The sequence below is a fragment of the Neofelis nebulosa genome, chromosome 11 (assembly GCF_028018385.1).
Source record: "Neofelis nebulosa isolate mNeoNeb1 chromosome 11, mNeoNeb1.pri, whole genome shotgun sequence".
In the NCBI taxonomy this organism is placed as follows: domain Eukaryota; kingdom Metazoa; phylum Chordata; class Mammalia; order Carnivora; family Felidae; genus Neofelis; species Neofelis nebulosa.
Window position 1 is genome coordinate 37,236,096 of NC_080792.1, and position 17,324 is coordinate 37,253,419.

General features: G+C 48.1%; 1 protein-coding gene across 3 annotated transcripts in view; it reads right to left on the minus strand.

Moving 5' to 3' along the window:
• Positions 1-17,324, minus strand: part of MOCOS (molybdenum cofactor sulfurase) — a 52,275-nt gene that overhangs the window by 26,270 nt on the left and 8,681 nt on the right. For all 3 annotated transcript variants that reach the window (XM_058692325.1, XM_058692326.1, XM_058692327.1), the window contains 6 exons: positions 16,761-16,827; positions 15,215-15,856; positions 12,962-13,038; positions 10,671-10,870; positions 4,097-4,213; positions 2,316-2,774 (listed from right to left, as the gene is read on the minus strand). In XM_058692325.1, the coding sequence (XP_058548308.1) occupies positions 2,316-2,774; positions 4,097-4,213; positions 10,671-10,870; positions 12,962-13,038; positions 15,215-15,856; positions 16,761-16,827 (1,562 nt within the window). The remainder of the gene's footprint in view (positions 1-2,315; positions 2,775-4,096; positions 4,214-10,670; positions 10,871-12,961; positions 13,039-15,214; positions 15,857-16,760; positions 16,828-17,324) is intronic.

Genomic DNA, 17,324 nt, shown 5'->3' on the forward strand with positions numbered 1-17,324 from the left:
CCCCTTATCCATTTAGCTCATCCCCCCTCCCACAACCCCTCCAGTAACCCTCAGTTTGTTCTCCGTATTTATGAGTCTCTTCTGTTTTGTCCCCCTCCCTGTTTTTATATTATTTTTGCTTCCCTTCCCTTGTGTTCATCTGTTCTGTGTCTTAAAGTCCTCATATGAGTGAAGTCATATGATTTTTGTCTTTCTCTGACTAATTTCGCCTAGCATAATACCCTCTTGTTCCATCCACATAGTTGCAAATGGCAAGATTCATTCCTTTTGATTGCCGAGTAATCCTCCATTGTATATGTATACCACATTTTCTTTATTTCTGCCCAAAATACAGAAATCATAAGGAAACCTCAGATAATACCATCACATGGGTGGTTAGGAGGACTTGGGAGGTGACGAGGTCATGAGGGTGGAGCTGTCATGTGATTAAAGGTCTTATAAAAGAGGCCCCAGAGAGCTCTGCCACATGAAGACACAGTGAGAAAACTCTATGAGGGGCGCCTGGATGGCTCAGTTGGTTAAGTGTCTGAATTCAGTGCAGGTCATGATCTCACGGTTTGTGAGTTCGAGCCTTGCGTCGGCCTCTGTGCTGACAGCTGAAAGCCTGGAGCCTCCTTCAGATACTGTGTCCCTCTCTCTCTCTCTGCCTCTCCCCGACTTGTACTCTGTCTCTCTATCTCTCAAAGATAAATAAACATTAGAAAAAAAAAAAAGAAAAAGAAAAGAAAACTCTATGAATGAGAGGTGAGCCCCCATTGGACATCAAAACTGCCAGCACCTAGATCTTAGATTTTCAGCCTCCAGAACCATGAGAAATAAATATTTGTTGTTTACAAGCCACACAGTTGATGATACTTTGCTAGAGCAGCCTGAATGGACTAAGATATCCATCCACCAGAACTCTCTCGTACACCCCACTTCTTGCCTTGTTGGCCCTTATCACCAGTGTGATTCTATTCATAGGTGGTGTTTGGTCCTGTGTCTGTTTCCCTTCTGAGATGTTGCACTCTCTGAGGGAAGAACAATTTCCATTTGCTCATCAAAATGGTGCTGGCCCAAGGCCTGGCAGGTAGCAGGTGCTTGGTATGCAGTTGTTGAATGAGCAGATGGATAGAAGACCTTTAGCAAACCTTGTTGAGTATCAGTGTCCCCATCTGTAAAATGGGACACTAATTCCCGCCCAGAGTATCTCCGCTATGTGGCCATCCTATGGAACATGACCTGTCCATGAAAATAAGAGTGCTGACACACAGGGGAAACATGGACTCCACATCCTCCTCCATTAGAGAGTGAAGGTGAACTTGGCTGTTTATGGTCTCCTTAGAGGACAGGCTCCCATGGGGCCACCCTGAAAGACAGGCCACAAACAGCCATGACCATGATATCTCTGACTAGGAACCAGCAAGCCTGTTATCCCAGAGCCTCAGGAGTCTGAGACCTTTGCCTGGGACTTGGGACACACTCAGATTATAGGAAGATGGCCTCGGTTTGGCAATAGAGGGGTATCAGGACTGACTGGTCAGTCTCAAGACATAATGTAGTTCATATCCACAGGGAGGGTTGAGCAGAACAAGTCACAAAAAAGCATTGACCCAAGGAATCAGCAGACCTGGGCTAAAATCTTTACTCTATCATAGATTACTAGGCAAAGTACCTAACCTCAATAGCCCTCAGGCTCCATATCTATAAAATGGAGATGACATTACCACGCACTGCAAATTGTTGTTTTATTTTTTTAACTTTTTAAAAAATATTTTATTTGTTTTCAGAGAGAGACAGAACATGAACAGAGGAGGGACACACACACACACACACACACACACACACACACACACAGAATCCGAGGCAGGCTCCAGGCTCTGAGCCATCAGCACAGAGCCTGACACGGGGCTCGAACCCACGAACCGTGAGATCATGACCTGAGCCGAAGTCAGACACTCCAGCGACTGAGCCACTCAGGCGCCCCACATATTATTGTTTCAAAGATGGAACCAAACAAAGCAGGTAAAATGCTTCCGCAGGGAACCAGCACATACACTCGGTGAAACTTACGTCCATAATTATGCAGAGTAACTAGGTATCCACCATTCAGAAACAGGGCCTCTCAGGAGCCCTAAGCAGAGCCATGTTCAAAAGTCAGCCCAAACCAAGAGAGGCAGGAGAACAACTCTTCATATGTCACAATACTCTGAATATTATTTTGATTTTCTGCATGCTTTGCTTTCTGTACTTTTTTCTTCATTTTATCAAAACAATGTCATAAAGTAAACAAACAAACAAAAAAGCAGTCTCTGTGCTGCCATTAAAACCCTTACCTCAAATGCAGCACAGGATTTAATTGGGTAGAGGTAAATGTTGGTGATGACATGTGGCCCAAGGCCCCCATCCAGGACTCCTGCTGCTTTCTCTGAAGGGGTCTGCTGGGTTCTGGTGGCCATCGGCAGAGGTGGGCGCAAACCCACTGCAGCCACAATGGTAGACAAGTCGTTGGAAACCCCAGAGTCTGTGGGAGCATCTTCCCGAGGTGAGGAGCTACATCTGTCCACGGTGGCAGGCACGGCGTCCTGAGCCTCGCTCTCTGATGGGGCTCCCACCTCCCCAGGGGTGGTCTGAGGAAGAGGCTGGCCATCACACTGGTGCAGTTGCATTGCTATGATGAACCTGAGAAAGGCCTGAGCATCCTCAAGTGTAGACATATATCCAAAAGAAATCCTCACAGATCCTGTAGGATGCCCATCTATGAGGTCCACATTGTCTCCACAGATGTGACCAGCCTAGAATAAAAGGGAAATAAGTCATTCAGAGTGACTCATTCCTCAGGGATAAATCAGAAATGGTTTTGTAGAAGAAAATTAACCCAGGAAAACAAAATGGCCAACACTAATATGTGCTGTGTGCCTGAGGCAGGGTTTCCTGAGCACAAGGACTCCCTTTCTAGAGTCTCACTTTGCTCAAGTATAAATTGGGGTCAATACCAATCTCAAGGGATCATTAAAAAGTTTAAAAGAAATAGTCAGGGAAGGCATTTACCCAGAGCCACACACAATGCCAACCCACAGATCCCTCAAAAGATGGACCGAAGTTTCAGAAGCACTATGGGTCAGCTTCTTGGTCTACCCAGGGCTGTGGCAGGAGAAACACCTTCTGGATGCTCCCTGGAGCCTCCCTCAGAACCAAAGGGAGGGCCGTGTCCCTGATAGCTGCCCTTGACAACAAGGCCAGACAGACATGCTCCCTCTGGGAGTGACCAGACAAGGCCTATCCAAAGCCAAAGGTAGGCTGGGTGCTCCTACTGGGAGGTGGAGAGAGAAAGGCAAGAAATCCCCAAGCCTCTCCAAGCTGGGCTGCCCAGGGTCAGTCATTGCTCTAGCCACCCAACTCCCTCAGTACTGAACCCAGGCCAGCCACACAAGAGCTGGGGCCACAGTACTCCGCAGGATCAAATATTATATCTGGAACTGCATTTGTTTGTATTCTGGGACTTCCTCTCTCTTTTGAAATAAAATCCAGTTCGTGGTTGGTTGGGATCTAGTATATACACTATTTAATGACAACAAAAGAAACTCAAGTTAGAAACTACTCCAAACTAAATAAGAGTTCTTTGCCACTTGAACAGTTCTTATCTTTGCCACTTGAACTATTCTTATGAAATGGTTCAAAATATTAGCTGTACCCTGAAGTGAAAAACCTCAGCCAGGAGGAGAGGCAGGGATGAGGGGATTCTGGGAGATGCAGACTGGCCCCTGGAAGAGTTTGTCCCCTCACCCAGCGATGAGCTAACTCTAGTGTGGAGATGTTCTGGTAGGACTGAACTAGGTAAGGGCCCTCTGCACATAGAAGCACATTCTTGCGTATGTTTGCCCCCTGTTAACACCCATATTCTGCCTTTAAATTTTTGCCCTCAAAGCAAAATATGAATGCTACAGCGGTGCTATGTTTTATTTTTTTTGTTGACCCCTTTTCCTTCGCAGATCCACAGGGTGGGCTCGGAGAAATGAGCCCAGCCCACAGAACCAGCCCTCACCCCAGCCATGAGACCAGCCTCCAGGGTGGCTGAAGATGCCACCACTGGGTCTTGCTGACCACCATTACCAACCTCAAGATGCTTCCTGACCATCTCGTCGCTTATCCCCAGGTGCCTCTGGCAGGCCCCAGTGTTACAGAAGCAGCCAGTTCGCACATGGATGTTGTAAAGACTGGCCATCTTATCCACCTGTGGGGTCAATATGACATGAAAACAGTGTTAAGGATGTCGTTTTATTCTGATCACCTGCATCAGTATCTGGACCTCTTTCCTAACAATAAAATGAAAATATGAGCTTGGAATTTTGCTCCCAAGTGCCATGATCTGTCATGGGTTTATTAAAATGTCACTGATAATTACAGTTTATCCAGATGGATTATAATATATGCTTGAGAAAACTGAAAATACAAAATTCAGGCCAAACTCCCAAGTTAGGAGCTTATGTTTCAACAAATAGTACCATTAAGAATGAATAGAAGATCCGAATAAACATTTTTCCAAAGAGGACATACGAATGGCCAAGAGGTACATGAAAAGATGTTTAATATCACTAGTCATCCAGCAAATGCAAGTCAAAGGAACAATGAGATCTCACTGCACACCTATTACAAAGAAAACAGAAATAACAAGTGTTAGAAACAATGTAGAGAAAGGGGACCCTCATGCTCTGTTGGTGAGAATGTAAATTGCCACAGCCTCTGTAGAAAACAGTATAAAGGCTCCTCAAAAAATTGAAGGTAGAACTACCCTGTGATCTAGCAATCCCTTGTGAGTAGTTATCTGAAGAAAATGAAAATATTATCTTGAAAATATATGTGCACCCCATGTTCCTCGCAGCATTACTTACAACATCTAAGACATGAAAACAACTTAAGTATCTATCAAAGGATGAATGAATAAAGAAAATTAGTATACAGTTACAAGGAATATTTTTCAGTCATAAAAAAAGAAAACAAGGAAATGTATCATTTGTGACAACATGGATGGACCTTGAGGACATGATGCTAAGAGAAATAAGTCAGACATTGACAGGGACATGAGTGGGGGATGGACTAAATGGGTGATGGGCATTAAGGAGGGCACCTGTGATGAGCACCAGGCATTATAGGTAAGTGATGAACCACTAAATTGTACTTCTGAAACCATTATTATAATATATGTTAACTAACTTGGATTTAAATTTTTTAAAAATCAGATACAACTTTAAAAAAAGGCAAAGACAAATACTGTATGATATCACTTATAGGTGGAACCAAAAAAAAAAAAAATCAAACTCATCGATATGGAGAACAGACTGGTGGCTGTCAGAGGTGTGAGTGGGCAAAATGAGTAAAGGTGGTCAAAAGATACAAACTTCTAAACTTCTAGTTACAAGATAAATAAGTCCTAGGGATGTAATGTACAGCATAGTGACTATAATTGACGATACTGTTATATGTGTGTTTGAAAGTTGCTAAGAGAGTAAATCTTAAAAGTTGTCATCACAAGAAAAAAAAACGTGTAACTATGTATGGTGATGGATGTTAACTAGATGTACTGTAGTCATCATTTTACATTGTATACATATATCAAAAAATTATGTTGCGCACCTAAAAGCAATACAATATTATACGTCAATTTTATCTCAATTTTGTTTCAATTTGACAGAGACAGTGCCAGTGTGCATGCAAGCAGAGGAGGGGCAGAGGGAGAAAGAGAAAGAGAATCCCAAGCAGGCTCCCTGCCCAGCATGGAAGCCTCCGATGTGAGGCTCGATCCCACGACCCTGGGATCGTGACCTGAGCCAAAATCAAGAGTCATTCAACCGACTGAGCCATGCAGGTGCCCAATTTTATCTCAATTTTTTAAAATAATAACTTAATTTTCTTAAACAGGGACCACATGCTCCCGTGAGATTTGCAGCCTAGACGTGGAGTGGCTCCTTGGCATCCTCTGCACAGGGTTGATCACAGAGCAGTCCCCAGCTGAGCTACCCCTCGGAGCAGCCTTGTCGGGGTGCACAGCCTGGCCTACACACATTACTGTGTTGACACTGTGCATTATCAATTTGCTTTCCATTGTGTCCCTTACTCGGGGTTGAATCACAGAATTGCTGTTCAATCTAGAAGTTCCAAGACTCTTTCCTGTCTCCTGAAGACTCTGGGAGGTGATCTGCTTTCACTCAAGGCTCAAAGGCAGGGCTAGCATGAGGGATAGTTGCCGGGTTCCTCTGGCTATGAGTCAAGGGATCCATTCTCCCAAGGGTCTAGGAGCCCGATGAGAGTCCTCAGCCTGGGTGACTTAGGCTAAACTCAGGGGAGTCACCTAACTGCATTTGGGAAAACAAACACGTCGTGCCCAGCTGGACAAACCTTTGAAACTTTTCTCCCTGGGAATTCATAGTGTAGGATGGCCAGAGGCAGCCAGGAGCCGTACGGTGCTCTCCACAGACCACAGGCCACCACACGAGCAGCACATGCTCCCAGCCAGGCTGTGCACAGCAATGGTGCTCCCACCCCATTGAGACCATGGCTGTCTTCATTTTAGCTGTCTCCCCTGGACTGTCAGAGAAGAAGCCATTGTCTGGGTTGAACTGAGGGGGACTCAGGAAAACAACTCTGCTCCTTTACTCTGGGCAAGTAGCTCAGTGACGTGGAGGCCTGCTAATGAAATCCAGGGGTCCCCTGGCTCTCTGAGCTGAGACCTAGCAGCACCACTGGGTCTGGCCCACTCCATCTCCAGAGTCAGGTGGTCTCCATTCAACGGGCAGCTGCTAGGGAAGTCCCCTCATTGCCCCACCCCAACTCCTGCCAAGCGGAATTAGAAGGCTCCAGTGGCCACCCCACCCCCACCCCACATTCACTGTTCCAGTTACCACTGCTGCGACACAAGCCACCAAATGTGGGGGGATAAAGTAGCAGCCATTTTATTGTGCTCACAGCTACAGTAGGTCAAGAATTCAGAAAGAGCACAGAGGAGACACTTGACTCTGTTCCATGATTTCTCGAGTCCCAGCTGGGAAGTCTCTGAGGCTGGGAGTGACATTGTGTCTGGGAGTTGGGATCATCTGGAGACTTACTTATGCATGTGTGTGTCTGGTCCCCCAGCCAGGAAGGCTCAAAGCAGGACTGCCACCATCATGTCTGTGCTTGGCCTCTCCACATGGCATGGCTTCCTCACAACATGGCAGCCTCAGGGTAGAACTTCTTACATGGTAACTTGGAGCCCAAAAGTGGATGTCCCAAGGAATAATGCTGATGTGGCATTGTTTTTTCCACCACACAGCGTCACCTTCTGTGGCACTTTGCTGGTTATGAGAGAGTCACAAACCCATTGAGATTCAAGAAGAGAGAAGGCCCCCATCAAGAAGAGGATGTGGGTGCAAGAGGCTCTCTGGGCCACACCTATGCTTCCTCCTAATTCCCCATCATGAGGCAGTACCCTCTCACCTTGAGCCCTATGGGATCCCGGCCTGTGCCCAGCCAGGTGAAAGAGTTGGTTTCTGTGGCAGGATGAGCACTACCTCCTGGAAAGCAAGGAACCAGCCTGACCACAGTGCACACTGGAGCCTCCCCACCCAGGAGTCTCTATGCTCACTGTTTATTGAGCACTTGCTTCATACCAGTGCCCCTTGCTCAGGCAGTATATACTATATCTCATTTAATCCTCATCAGCAACACTATCAGCAGGGTACTTAGTTATCCCCATTTCATGGAGACTTGGAGAGCTTACATTAACTTGCCCAAGCTGAGAGAGCCAAGCAAAAGGCAGTCAGAATCTGGACCCACATTCTTAACCACTGTGTAGAGTGACTTCCACAGTGGGGAGAATGAAATTAGGAGCCCTGGCTATCAAAAACGAGACCCTTGGGGCACCTGGGTGGCTCAGTCAGTTAAGCGTCTGACTTCAGCTCAGGTCATGATCTCACAGCTTGTGAGTTCGAGCCCTGCATCGGGCTCTGTGCTAACAGCTCAGAGCCTGGAGCCTGCTTCAGATTTTGTGTCTCCCTCTCTCTCTGCCCCTCCCCTGCTTGTGCTCTGTCTGTCTGTCTCTCTCTGTCTCTCAAAAATAAACATTAAAATTTTTTTTTGGGGCGCCTGGGTGGCGCAGTCGGTTAAGCGTCCGACTTCAGCCAGGTCACGATCTCGCGGTCCGTGAGTTCGAGCCCCGCGTCGGGCTCTGGGCTGATGGCTCAGAGCCTGGAGCCTGTTTCCGATTCTGTGTCTCCCTCTCTCTCTGCCCCTCCCCCGTTCATGCTCTGTCTCTCTCTGTCCCAAAAATAAATAAAAAACGTTGAAAAAAAAAATTTTTTTTTTTTAAAAATTTTTTTTAAAAAAAGAAAGAAAGCTCAATTATTTTACACATCCCGTGAAAAGAGAGCCAAACCCCACCATGATGCATTTGATCTTTCTAAAGGCCACCAAAGTCCCTGTGGAATTTCCACATGGTGAAGTGGCCCAGGAAAACCATGCTGGGCTTTCTTGAGCCGGCACAGTTGGTCACACCTCAGCCACGGAATCCATTCATGATACGAGCCTCCTCTACAAACGCACAGAGGAAGAAACACATCCCGAGTGTGGCCTCGGGGAACCAGAATCCTGGTAAAGTCAGTGGGGCACCCAGACAGGAAGCTCTCCCCGCCTAGGCTCTTCCTTCTCTTCGAGAAGTCTCTGGGACAACGAGGAATTCTTTCCCTGCTCTGCCTGCCACCGCACATGTCATGGTCACCCGCCTGCCCTCCTCCACACCTCGAGGGAAGTACAACTTATTTGGGTCCAAGAATGAAACTTACTTTACCCATCACCCAGAATAACACATTTAAGAGGGCAAAACTTTTACTCTTGATGCATTTTCCATTTGCCACCCACCCCCCGCCCACCACCACCAAAAGCGTTCAAAATTGCCTGTTTCTTAGCGGCGTCATGCTGCCAGCGTAAACTAAGGGGTGTCTGCACGGTAAACCCACCCAAGAGACAACCTGTGGTTGTAGAGGGTCCACTCCCAGATACGAGTAAGAATTAACACGTCCCCAGAAGAATATTTCTCAACTGTGTTCCTCAGATAGTTTATGGCTATTGAGAAGGGGTGGAGGAATGATTCCTTGAGAAATTCTGCATTTAACAAAGGTGATAGGGAGTATGGCTTTCAGGGGAAGATGAACACCTTCTTCCAAACTTATCTGACCATCGAACCTGCTCCTCACAGAGCTGCTCTAGGAACCCAGGCTCTGGGAAGGGCCTTGCGCTCCCCATCCCCGCCAGTCTGGGACAACACATCTGGTGACCATCTATCGCCATGGCAGAGTGCCTGGTATGCCTCTGGACATTTTGATGGACTGAGCGGTGACCAGCTTACTCAGTTATGGCAAGGACCCAAGCAGTTCCCAAAACACAAACCACTATTTGCACTGTGTTCGTGGGAAAAATAGATACAAAGGGTATTCTGCACAAACTATGTTATAACCGAACGACTAAATCTTTCCAACTCATAATATGCACGAACCATGGCAGAAACAAGGGCTTTTGTGATACTAAGGACAGCACTTCTGCTTACCATAAAGAAAGAGTTCTGAATTCCAGGCCACATTCAAAGACCTGGTGGTAGCAGGCCCATGTTGTGTAATCCCATGATACCTACCATCTGATGTATCCCTGGGACTACCATGCTGAATATACATGAAATGACCTCAGACGTGGCATTCTGTCTACACTGCTTTTCTGTCTCCATTGTTTTAGCGTGTCTTCCCTTGCTGGCAAGCTGTCAGCTGTCACCTTCCAGTGCTATCAAGGACTCAGACCTTCTCTCTCCATGCCTGAAAATGACCATTTCTGGCTGAAAAAAGGAGAGCTGGTAAACTAAATAGCCACACCTGTTAGAACGGAGTGCCTATGAGAGTATAGAGCCTCTAAGGAAGGGCTGGGCCTCTCCAATCATGCATGGGCTGCCTTTCTCACAGCTACTGCAAGGACTCACAGACCTGGACTGCAAATGTCAGGGCTCCAAAAGGCTGCAGAGTTCCAGGGGAAAGAAATTCTGTTGTGAACAGGTGCTCAAGGTGACAAGAAAACCCACCTGGATATACATACAATGGAACACTACTCAGTGATGAAAAGGAATAAAATCTTGCCATTTGCAACAACATGGATGGAACTGGAGGGTATTATGCTAAGTGAAATAAATCAATCAGAAAAAGGCAGATATCATATGTTTTCACTCATAGGTGGAATTTGAGAAACTTAACAGAAGACCATAGGAGAAGGGAAGGAAAAATAAGTTACAGAGAAGGAGGCAAACCATAAGAAACTCTTAAATACAGAGAACTGAGGGTTGATGGGCATGGGGGGTTGAGGGGTCAGGGAAAATGGGAGATGGACATTGAGGAGGGCACTTGTTGGGATGAGCACTGGGTGTTGTATGTAAGTGATGAATCACAGGAATCTACTCCCGAAGCCAAGATTACACTATATACACTGTAGGTTAGCTAACTTGTCAATAAATTATGAAGGGAAGGGAAGGGAAGGGAAGGGAAGGGAAGGGAAGGGAAGGGAAGGGAAGGGAAGGGAAGGGAAGGGAAGGGAAGGGAAGGGAAGGGAAGGGAAGGGAAGGGAAGGGAAGGGAAGGGAAGGGAAGGGAAGGGAAGGGAAGGGAAGGGAAGGGGAAAACCCACCTGGGAATAACCAATAATGTTCCCACTGTGGTCGAGAACATTAAAATTGATGACAGGACCCTGCACCTCTGGGCTGCTGAATTCAGAGTCGCTGTAAATCCGCACCACAGGGGCTCCATTGGGGTACCGGAGAGCACACAGGGCAGTGTAGGTGTACTGAGCCAAGGTAAAGGTGTGCTGCTTTATATTCTCCATTCCACCTCGAAAGCGATTGTGAAATGTCAGACAGAATCATGAACTTTCCACGTAATTCACTCAGTCATTTTTAAGAACACAAGATCATTCTAACCGGCAAAGCTGGACCTCAGATTAACAATTGTAAGTATGGGTAAATATGGTGTGGTACTGTCCATATGGTTAATGTGTAGGTCTGGGGGACTGAACAACACCTTACTGTTGTTGTTTCTGTGGAATCTTCCATAGGAATTCCTGTCATCCTCTTTGTTTTCTTTCTTTAATAATGCCACTTAAGCATTCGGAGAATTTAGACCCTTGGGTTACAAATGGCAAAAAAGCACCACCTTATCTTTAAAAGTATCTCTTTTTTTGCTGTACCTTTAACATTTAAATCATTTTTTGAGAGAGAGAGAGAGAGAGAGAGAGAGAGCTCAAACGGGAGAGGGGTAGAGGGAGAGAGAGAGAATCTCAAGCAGGCTCCACCCTCAGCACAGAGCCCAGCACGTGTTTCAAACCCACGACCCTGAGATCATGACCTGGGCCAAAATCAAGAGTCAGATGCTCCACCAGCTGAACCACCCAGGCACCCTCAATGTGTAAATCATTTCAATAGGATCCAGATCAATTAAGGATACATGTTACAGCATGGGTGAACCTTGAAAACATTATGTAAAAGAAGCCAGACACAATAGGACAAATATTGTATTATGCCTCTTATCTAAGTGCCTAGAAGAGGCAAATTCATAGAGACAGAAAGAGTGGAGATTACTTGGGTCTGGGAGGGAGGGGAAATGGGGAGTTACTGTGTAGTGGGTTTCAGTCTGGGACGATGTAAAAGTCCCAGGGATGGTCAGTGGTAGATGGCTACATAACAATGTAAATGTGCTTAATGCCACGGAAATGCACACTAAATTGGCTACAGTGATGCATTTTATGTTATGTGTACTTCACTACACATTTTTTCAAAGGAGCAATGAGGTAGGAACAATCAGGGGTTTGCCTTATTACGGAGCAGGTATTGTCAGTCCGCTTTCTGAGGCGCCCCTGGAGCTATCAGACCTGTATCTTGCTGTTCGGCCATCTATTAATATCTTTCTGGGGAAAGTGCTCATTTCTCAGTGCTTGTCTTTATTATCTCCTCTTTGTCCTGGATGCTGTCTGTTCACTTCCCTGTATTACCATCGGTGCCACCCTCCTCTCCCGTGAAGCCTGTCCATTCCCTCCGCGCCCGCCCCATATTGGGCTCAGGCTGAGAACCTGCAAGGTCCCGTTACTGTGACAAAGGAGAGAAAGGAAGGACTGCCTAATATTTAAGCCACACCCCTGGCTCACCACCACCCCGCCTCCATATGGAGGGTGCAAGCAGCACCACCCAGCTCTAGAAGCTCAGCCTCTGGAGGAGTGCCCAGGAGCATGATGGAGGGCGGGTGCCTGGCTTGTAAGGCAGAGGTTCTTCTAGTCCTATGTGTTTGTGTCAGGCCCCACACGATGGGGAGTGGCATCTGTGTGTCAGCCCACAGTGAGTGTCCCCCACCTGCCCAACACCCCAAATACTTGCCGGGACACACAACGTGCATCATTGCAAAGCCCAGCAGCAGAGACAGGGGCTCGGGGTTAGGCATTATTATGGCCTAGGTTGGAACTCCAACCCTCCCAGTTACGAGGTCCCTGGCCCTGGAGAAGGCACTTAACTTCTCTGAGCGTTAGCTCTTCATCACACAGTCCCCCCCGCCCCCTGAGACAGGAGGGAGGACCCAGCAAGGTAACAGCAGAATAAGGTCTCAGGATCTGTAACCATTCCCAGACCAGGGACCAAGGGTGGGTCTTCTGCTTCTGTGAAGTGACTAATCTCCTGATTTGGAACGTCTCTTACTGGTTAAAATGTTCTTTTAACTGACAAAAATTTAAAAAAAAAAAAATGTGGTGCAGTCTCTTGCTCTTGCCTCGGAAGTCATTCCGAAATTCTTTAGAATTAGCTTCAACTGCATTCGCTGTACAGCTGCCCTGTGCCAGCCCCTTGCACAGCCCCTGGGTCCTTATCTAAACCACACCCGTGCCGGGACACCCTCAAGGACACAGGCAACGGGAGCAACTGGATAAAAGGATCCACTGACCTGTGAGGCGCTCTAGGGCATCAAACCCGTGTTTTAGTGCTATCACGTCAAGGAACGAGATGGTGCCATCTTCAAACCTGTAACAGTGAACAAAGCAAGCCGAAGCTTTCAATGGAAGGAAATATTGTGCTTTGTAGTTTAATATTCTAGGGAGAGGATTTGCTCAGAACCCTGTTACTGCAATCTTAATTTCCTTATAAAACTAATGTATTATGAATTAGCTATATGACTCAACAATTAATGAATTAACTATGAATTAATAATGATAATAAGAGGTGCCTGGGTGACTCAGTCAGTTCAGCGTCTAACTCTTGATTTCAGTTCAGATCATGATCTCACAGTCGTGAGTTCAAGCTCCACATCAGGCTCTGTGTTGACAGTGCAGAGCCTGCTTGGGATTCTCTCTCTCTCTCTCTCTCTGTCTCTCTGTTCTCTCTCTCCCTCCACCCCTCCCCTGCTTGCACTCTTTGTCTCTCAAAATAAATATTAAAAACTTTAAAAAATAATAATGATAATGAACTAATCAATAATGAATCAATTACTAACTGATTAATCACCAGTGAATTAATAAATAATCTCTAATAAATTAAACATTATTAGCTAATAATGAATTAAGTTATCGATATATAGTAAATAATTATTCATTAACCAATAATCAATAGACTCTTGGAAAAAAGGAAGGGTTTGTTTGTTTGTTTGTTTGTTTCCATCAAAAATTGTACATTCTTGGGTTATCAAACAATTAAGAACATGGTCGGGGTACATGTTCAAAACATATTTGGTTTGGGTATTAAATATCTCGAGTTCTAGTCCTAAGCCCACTAGAAAAAAATGAGACTTCTAGTGGTGAATAACCATTCCGCTTTCTAGGAATCTTGGTGCAGCACCTGCCGTGAGGCAACCCGCCCAGTCGAAGGCCAGAGGTCTGGTCCAGCTCAGCCCACCCCCATCCTGCCCGGTAGGCACTGCCCCACTTCTCCTGGCCTCCACACGTTCCTATTGGCTCCATAAAGTTGGAGTTGTCATTGTGATCTGCCTTTAATTTATGTGATGCTGTGCCTGTCATTCTCTTCCCGCTTGGTTATACTACTCACTACGTTATCACACCCGGATACAAATTGTCTTACAGCAGAGTTCTTGTTCCAGAATCCCCCAGCTATGGAGAAGTCCGAAATAAAAGAGACACCAAATAGCCCCACCGATGCCAACTCTCTCTGGGCACTTCACCTATACGAGCTCTCAATAATCATAGGCTTTCAGAGACCCACTTTATAGGGAAAACTAGGCGCAGAGATCAAGTCATACACCCCTGTCCCCACTGCTGCTGGTGCGTGGTGAAGCCCGGATTCACTCGCCAGCAATCCAGCTCTGGGGCCCACAGATCTGACCCATGACTCTACCGGCAGGGACACGCCCCCATCCGCAGAACCCTGAGTCTCCACCTGGGTCTATGGGGGATCGGACCCCCTTCCCATCCAGGCTCCGGGTCTTCTCAGGCACCAGCAGGGTCACTAGCCCCCTGGCCCAATCCCATGGTATTACCCGCTGTTGGACCCAGCAGAACCCTGGGTCAGCTGTCACTTTCATCCTCTCACGCATTCGACCTCATGGGTCCCAGCCATCACCCTGTGGGAGAGCTCCTCGGCCTGTCCCGCACCCCGTGCCCCGCGGCCTGAGGAAGATGCATACACCAGCAAACCCGGGCAGAGGCCTCTGCCACTTGCAGGCAAGTAGCTCTCTGCCCTCAAACTTCCCTTTGTCACTCACAGGGCTCACAGAGCCTGCTCACAGCACCCCACATGTCTGGTGGCTTCTGAATTAACTAATTCTTCTTGCCAACCAGCCACCAAGCTGAGCAGATTCCAGCTGCTGAAAACCAGCTGTGCCGTCAACATGCACGCACACTTGTTCCAGAAGATGCCATCTTTTTAAAAGACCGCTTTGATAAACTGCGGCACCTCTTGCCTGTGCTCTGGGGAAAGGCCCGGTGGCCGACCCTCCTTACCCTCCTGAGAGCCCTTCACGGCCTCCGCTTGCAGCCCTTGTCCTCTCACAGCTCTGGACAAGCCCGCACACGGGGGCCCAGTTCACTAAGCTGCCTGGGGCACCCTCCAGCCGACCTCTGCCTCCGTCCCTGCCTCCAAACCCCCTAACCCTGGTGGCCGAGCCCAGTCCCTTGCATGATCCTATAGGGGACACATGCCGGACCCCTGCCTGGCTGAACTCCAGCCAGCCATCCCCGTGGCGAGTTACCTTTCAGCCACCGACTGTCTTGGGATATAGAAGTCTTCTCCTGCAAGGTACGCAGCGGCCGTGCCTCCTCCAAAGTAGGTTTTCCTCAGCAGAGGAGCCACACGATTATTCACCAGCAGAGCGCCCAGGCCAGTGGGGAATCCAAAGATCTTATAGAAGGAGAGGGGGACAAAGTCGGCCTGGTGAACCGACAGGTCCAAAGGCGAGGTGCTCACGTAGGAGGCCGCGTCAAGCAACACGAACCACTTCCCAGGCACGCTCACGGGGCACATCCGCCCGGCCTTGACCTCTCCTATCCAGGACAGGGGGTATCTGGTTCCGGAAAAGTTACTCTGAGCAGGGTAACAAAAGAGGTGCGGGAGCTGGCAGTCAGGGTCACTGGCAGCAGTGCCCCGTGTCTCCACCACGCACACGTCCTCTGGCCTGACTGGGATGGAAGTGACGTTCATGGCCGTGGTGACCTTCCTCATGCCCACCACGGATGTGTGGCTGTCGGTGAGGTAACAGAACCGACTCCCGTTGCTCTCCGGGCCCGGGGACACCCACGGGAAGGCCTCTGCCACCAGTTTAAGAGCAGCCGTGCTCCCTGCCGTGAAAATCACGCTGTAGTCCTCTGTGGAGGTGTGGAAGTGCTCCAAAATCCTGGAAGAAGCACAGTATCATGCCAACTCCTTGGTCTCACTAGTGTTAAACGTCCAGCGGTAGCTGCGTTTCTACTGAATGTGACATCTCTCTACCTTCACATCTAGAAGACCCACACCGGCTTGGCCACCCTCGCGGAGTTAGGGCAGGGGCCAAGCGGGCCGCAGGAAGAGCTGACGAGCAGGTTCAAACTGGCAAAAGCACCTCCCGCCTCCCAAGTCCGCACCCTCCTAGGACAAGGCAAAAACCCACGATGATCGTAATCCCAGGACACACTCTCTCCCCGGTCAGCTCTCTGTCTCCGCCACGGCAAGTGGTAGGTCACCAACTTGTTTCGCAGCACTTTTCATACGTGGCACCCCAGCACCACTTTCCAGTTGGAAATGACTTGAAATTATAGGAATTGAAGGAACGTTAGGCACCCCCCGGAAATTACTTACGAAAACTAACTATTCACCTGTGGAAAAACATAAAGAGCTGTCCGAGGCGCGCATACTCGTAAAAAGGTTGGGTGGGCTGGGGATGAGTAAAACAAGGCGCCTAATGAAATGCGAAAGGAAAGCCCAGACTGAATGTTTTTCTTCTCTCTGAAGGTGAGACTTGGGAAGTGGTCGCTCCTTGTCGCTCTGGCCCCCGGGCACCCTGGCACCGGCCCGAAGCCACCTGAGACGGCCATGAGCACCTCAGGGCCACCTACCTGCGCTTTGGCTCCGCCTTGCTCCACACCCACTGTCTCTCACCTTCCCGTCCTCTGCCCCTAATGTTCATCATTGTGCACTTGACCATTTAGCTGACCGTGATCTTCCCGAAACCAGCTCAGAACGTTTGTGGGAGGCGGTAAGTGGTAGGAAAGCAGCCCAGCCACCTGGGGGCGCCCGCTCGGGCTGGCACCTTTGCCACTCACCTGTAGCGCACGTGCTCCACGGTGTCATGGGTGAGCTTGCTGCTGATGTTCTGGCTGTGAGGGTTACCTGGCAGGTTACAGAGAAAGGCCATCAGGCCACTACTTGTGTCTCTCTTCTTGTGTTCCTCCCAATCCTCTCCCTCAGTTTCTCAAAGAGTTAAGCATACAACCACTGTCTGACCCAGCGATGCCCCTCCCATACCCTCAAGGGAGGTGAAAACATACATCCACACGAAGAGTCATGCGCAGAAATGCTCACAGGCAGATTTGTTGGTAAAGCCAAATCCTGGGGACAACATGAATGTCTATCGTGAGCAGACAGCAGATAGCTGATGAGCAGATAGGCAAAATGCGATCTATCCACACAATGGGAAAGTAGTCACAATAAAAAGGAACCCGCTGGCTAGGTCATGAATGAACCGCAAAAACATGTTCACTGAAAGATGCCAGACACAAGGCGTCACACAGTATACGATTCCATTTATATGAAATGTCCAGCAAAGGCAACTGTACAGAGAGAGATTCAGAAAGTAATGGATTTAGTGGTTGCCTGAGACTGAGGGG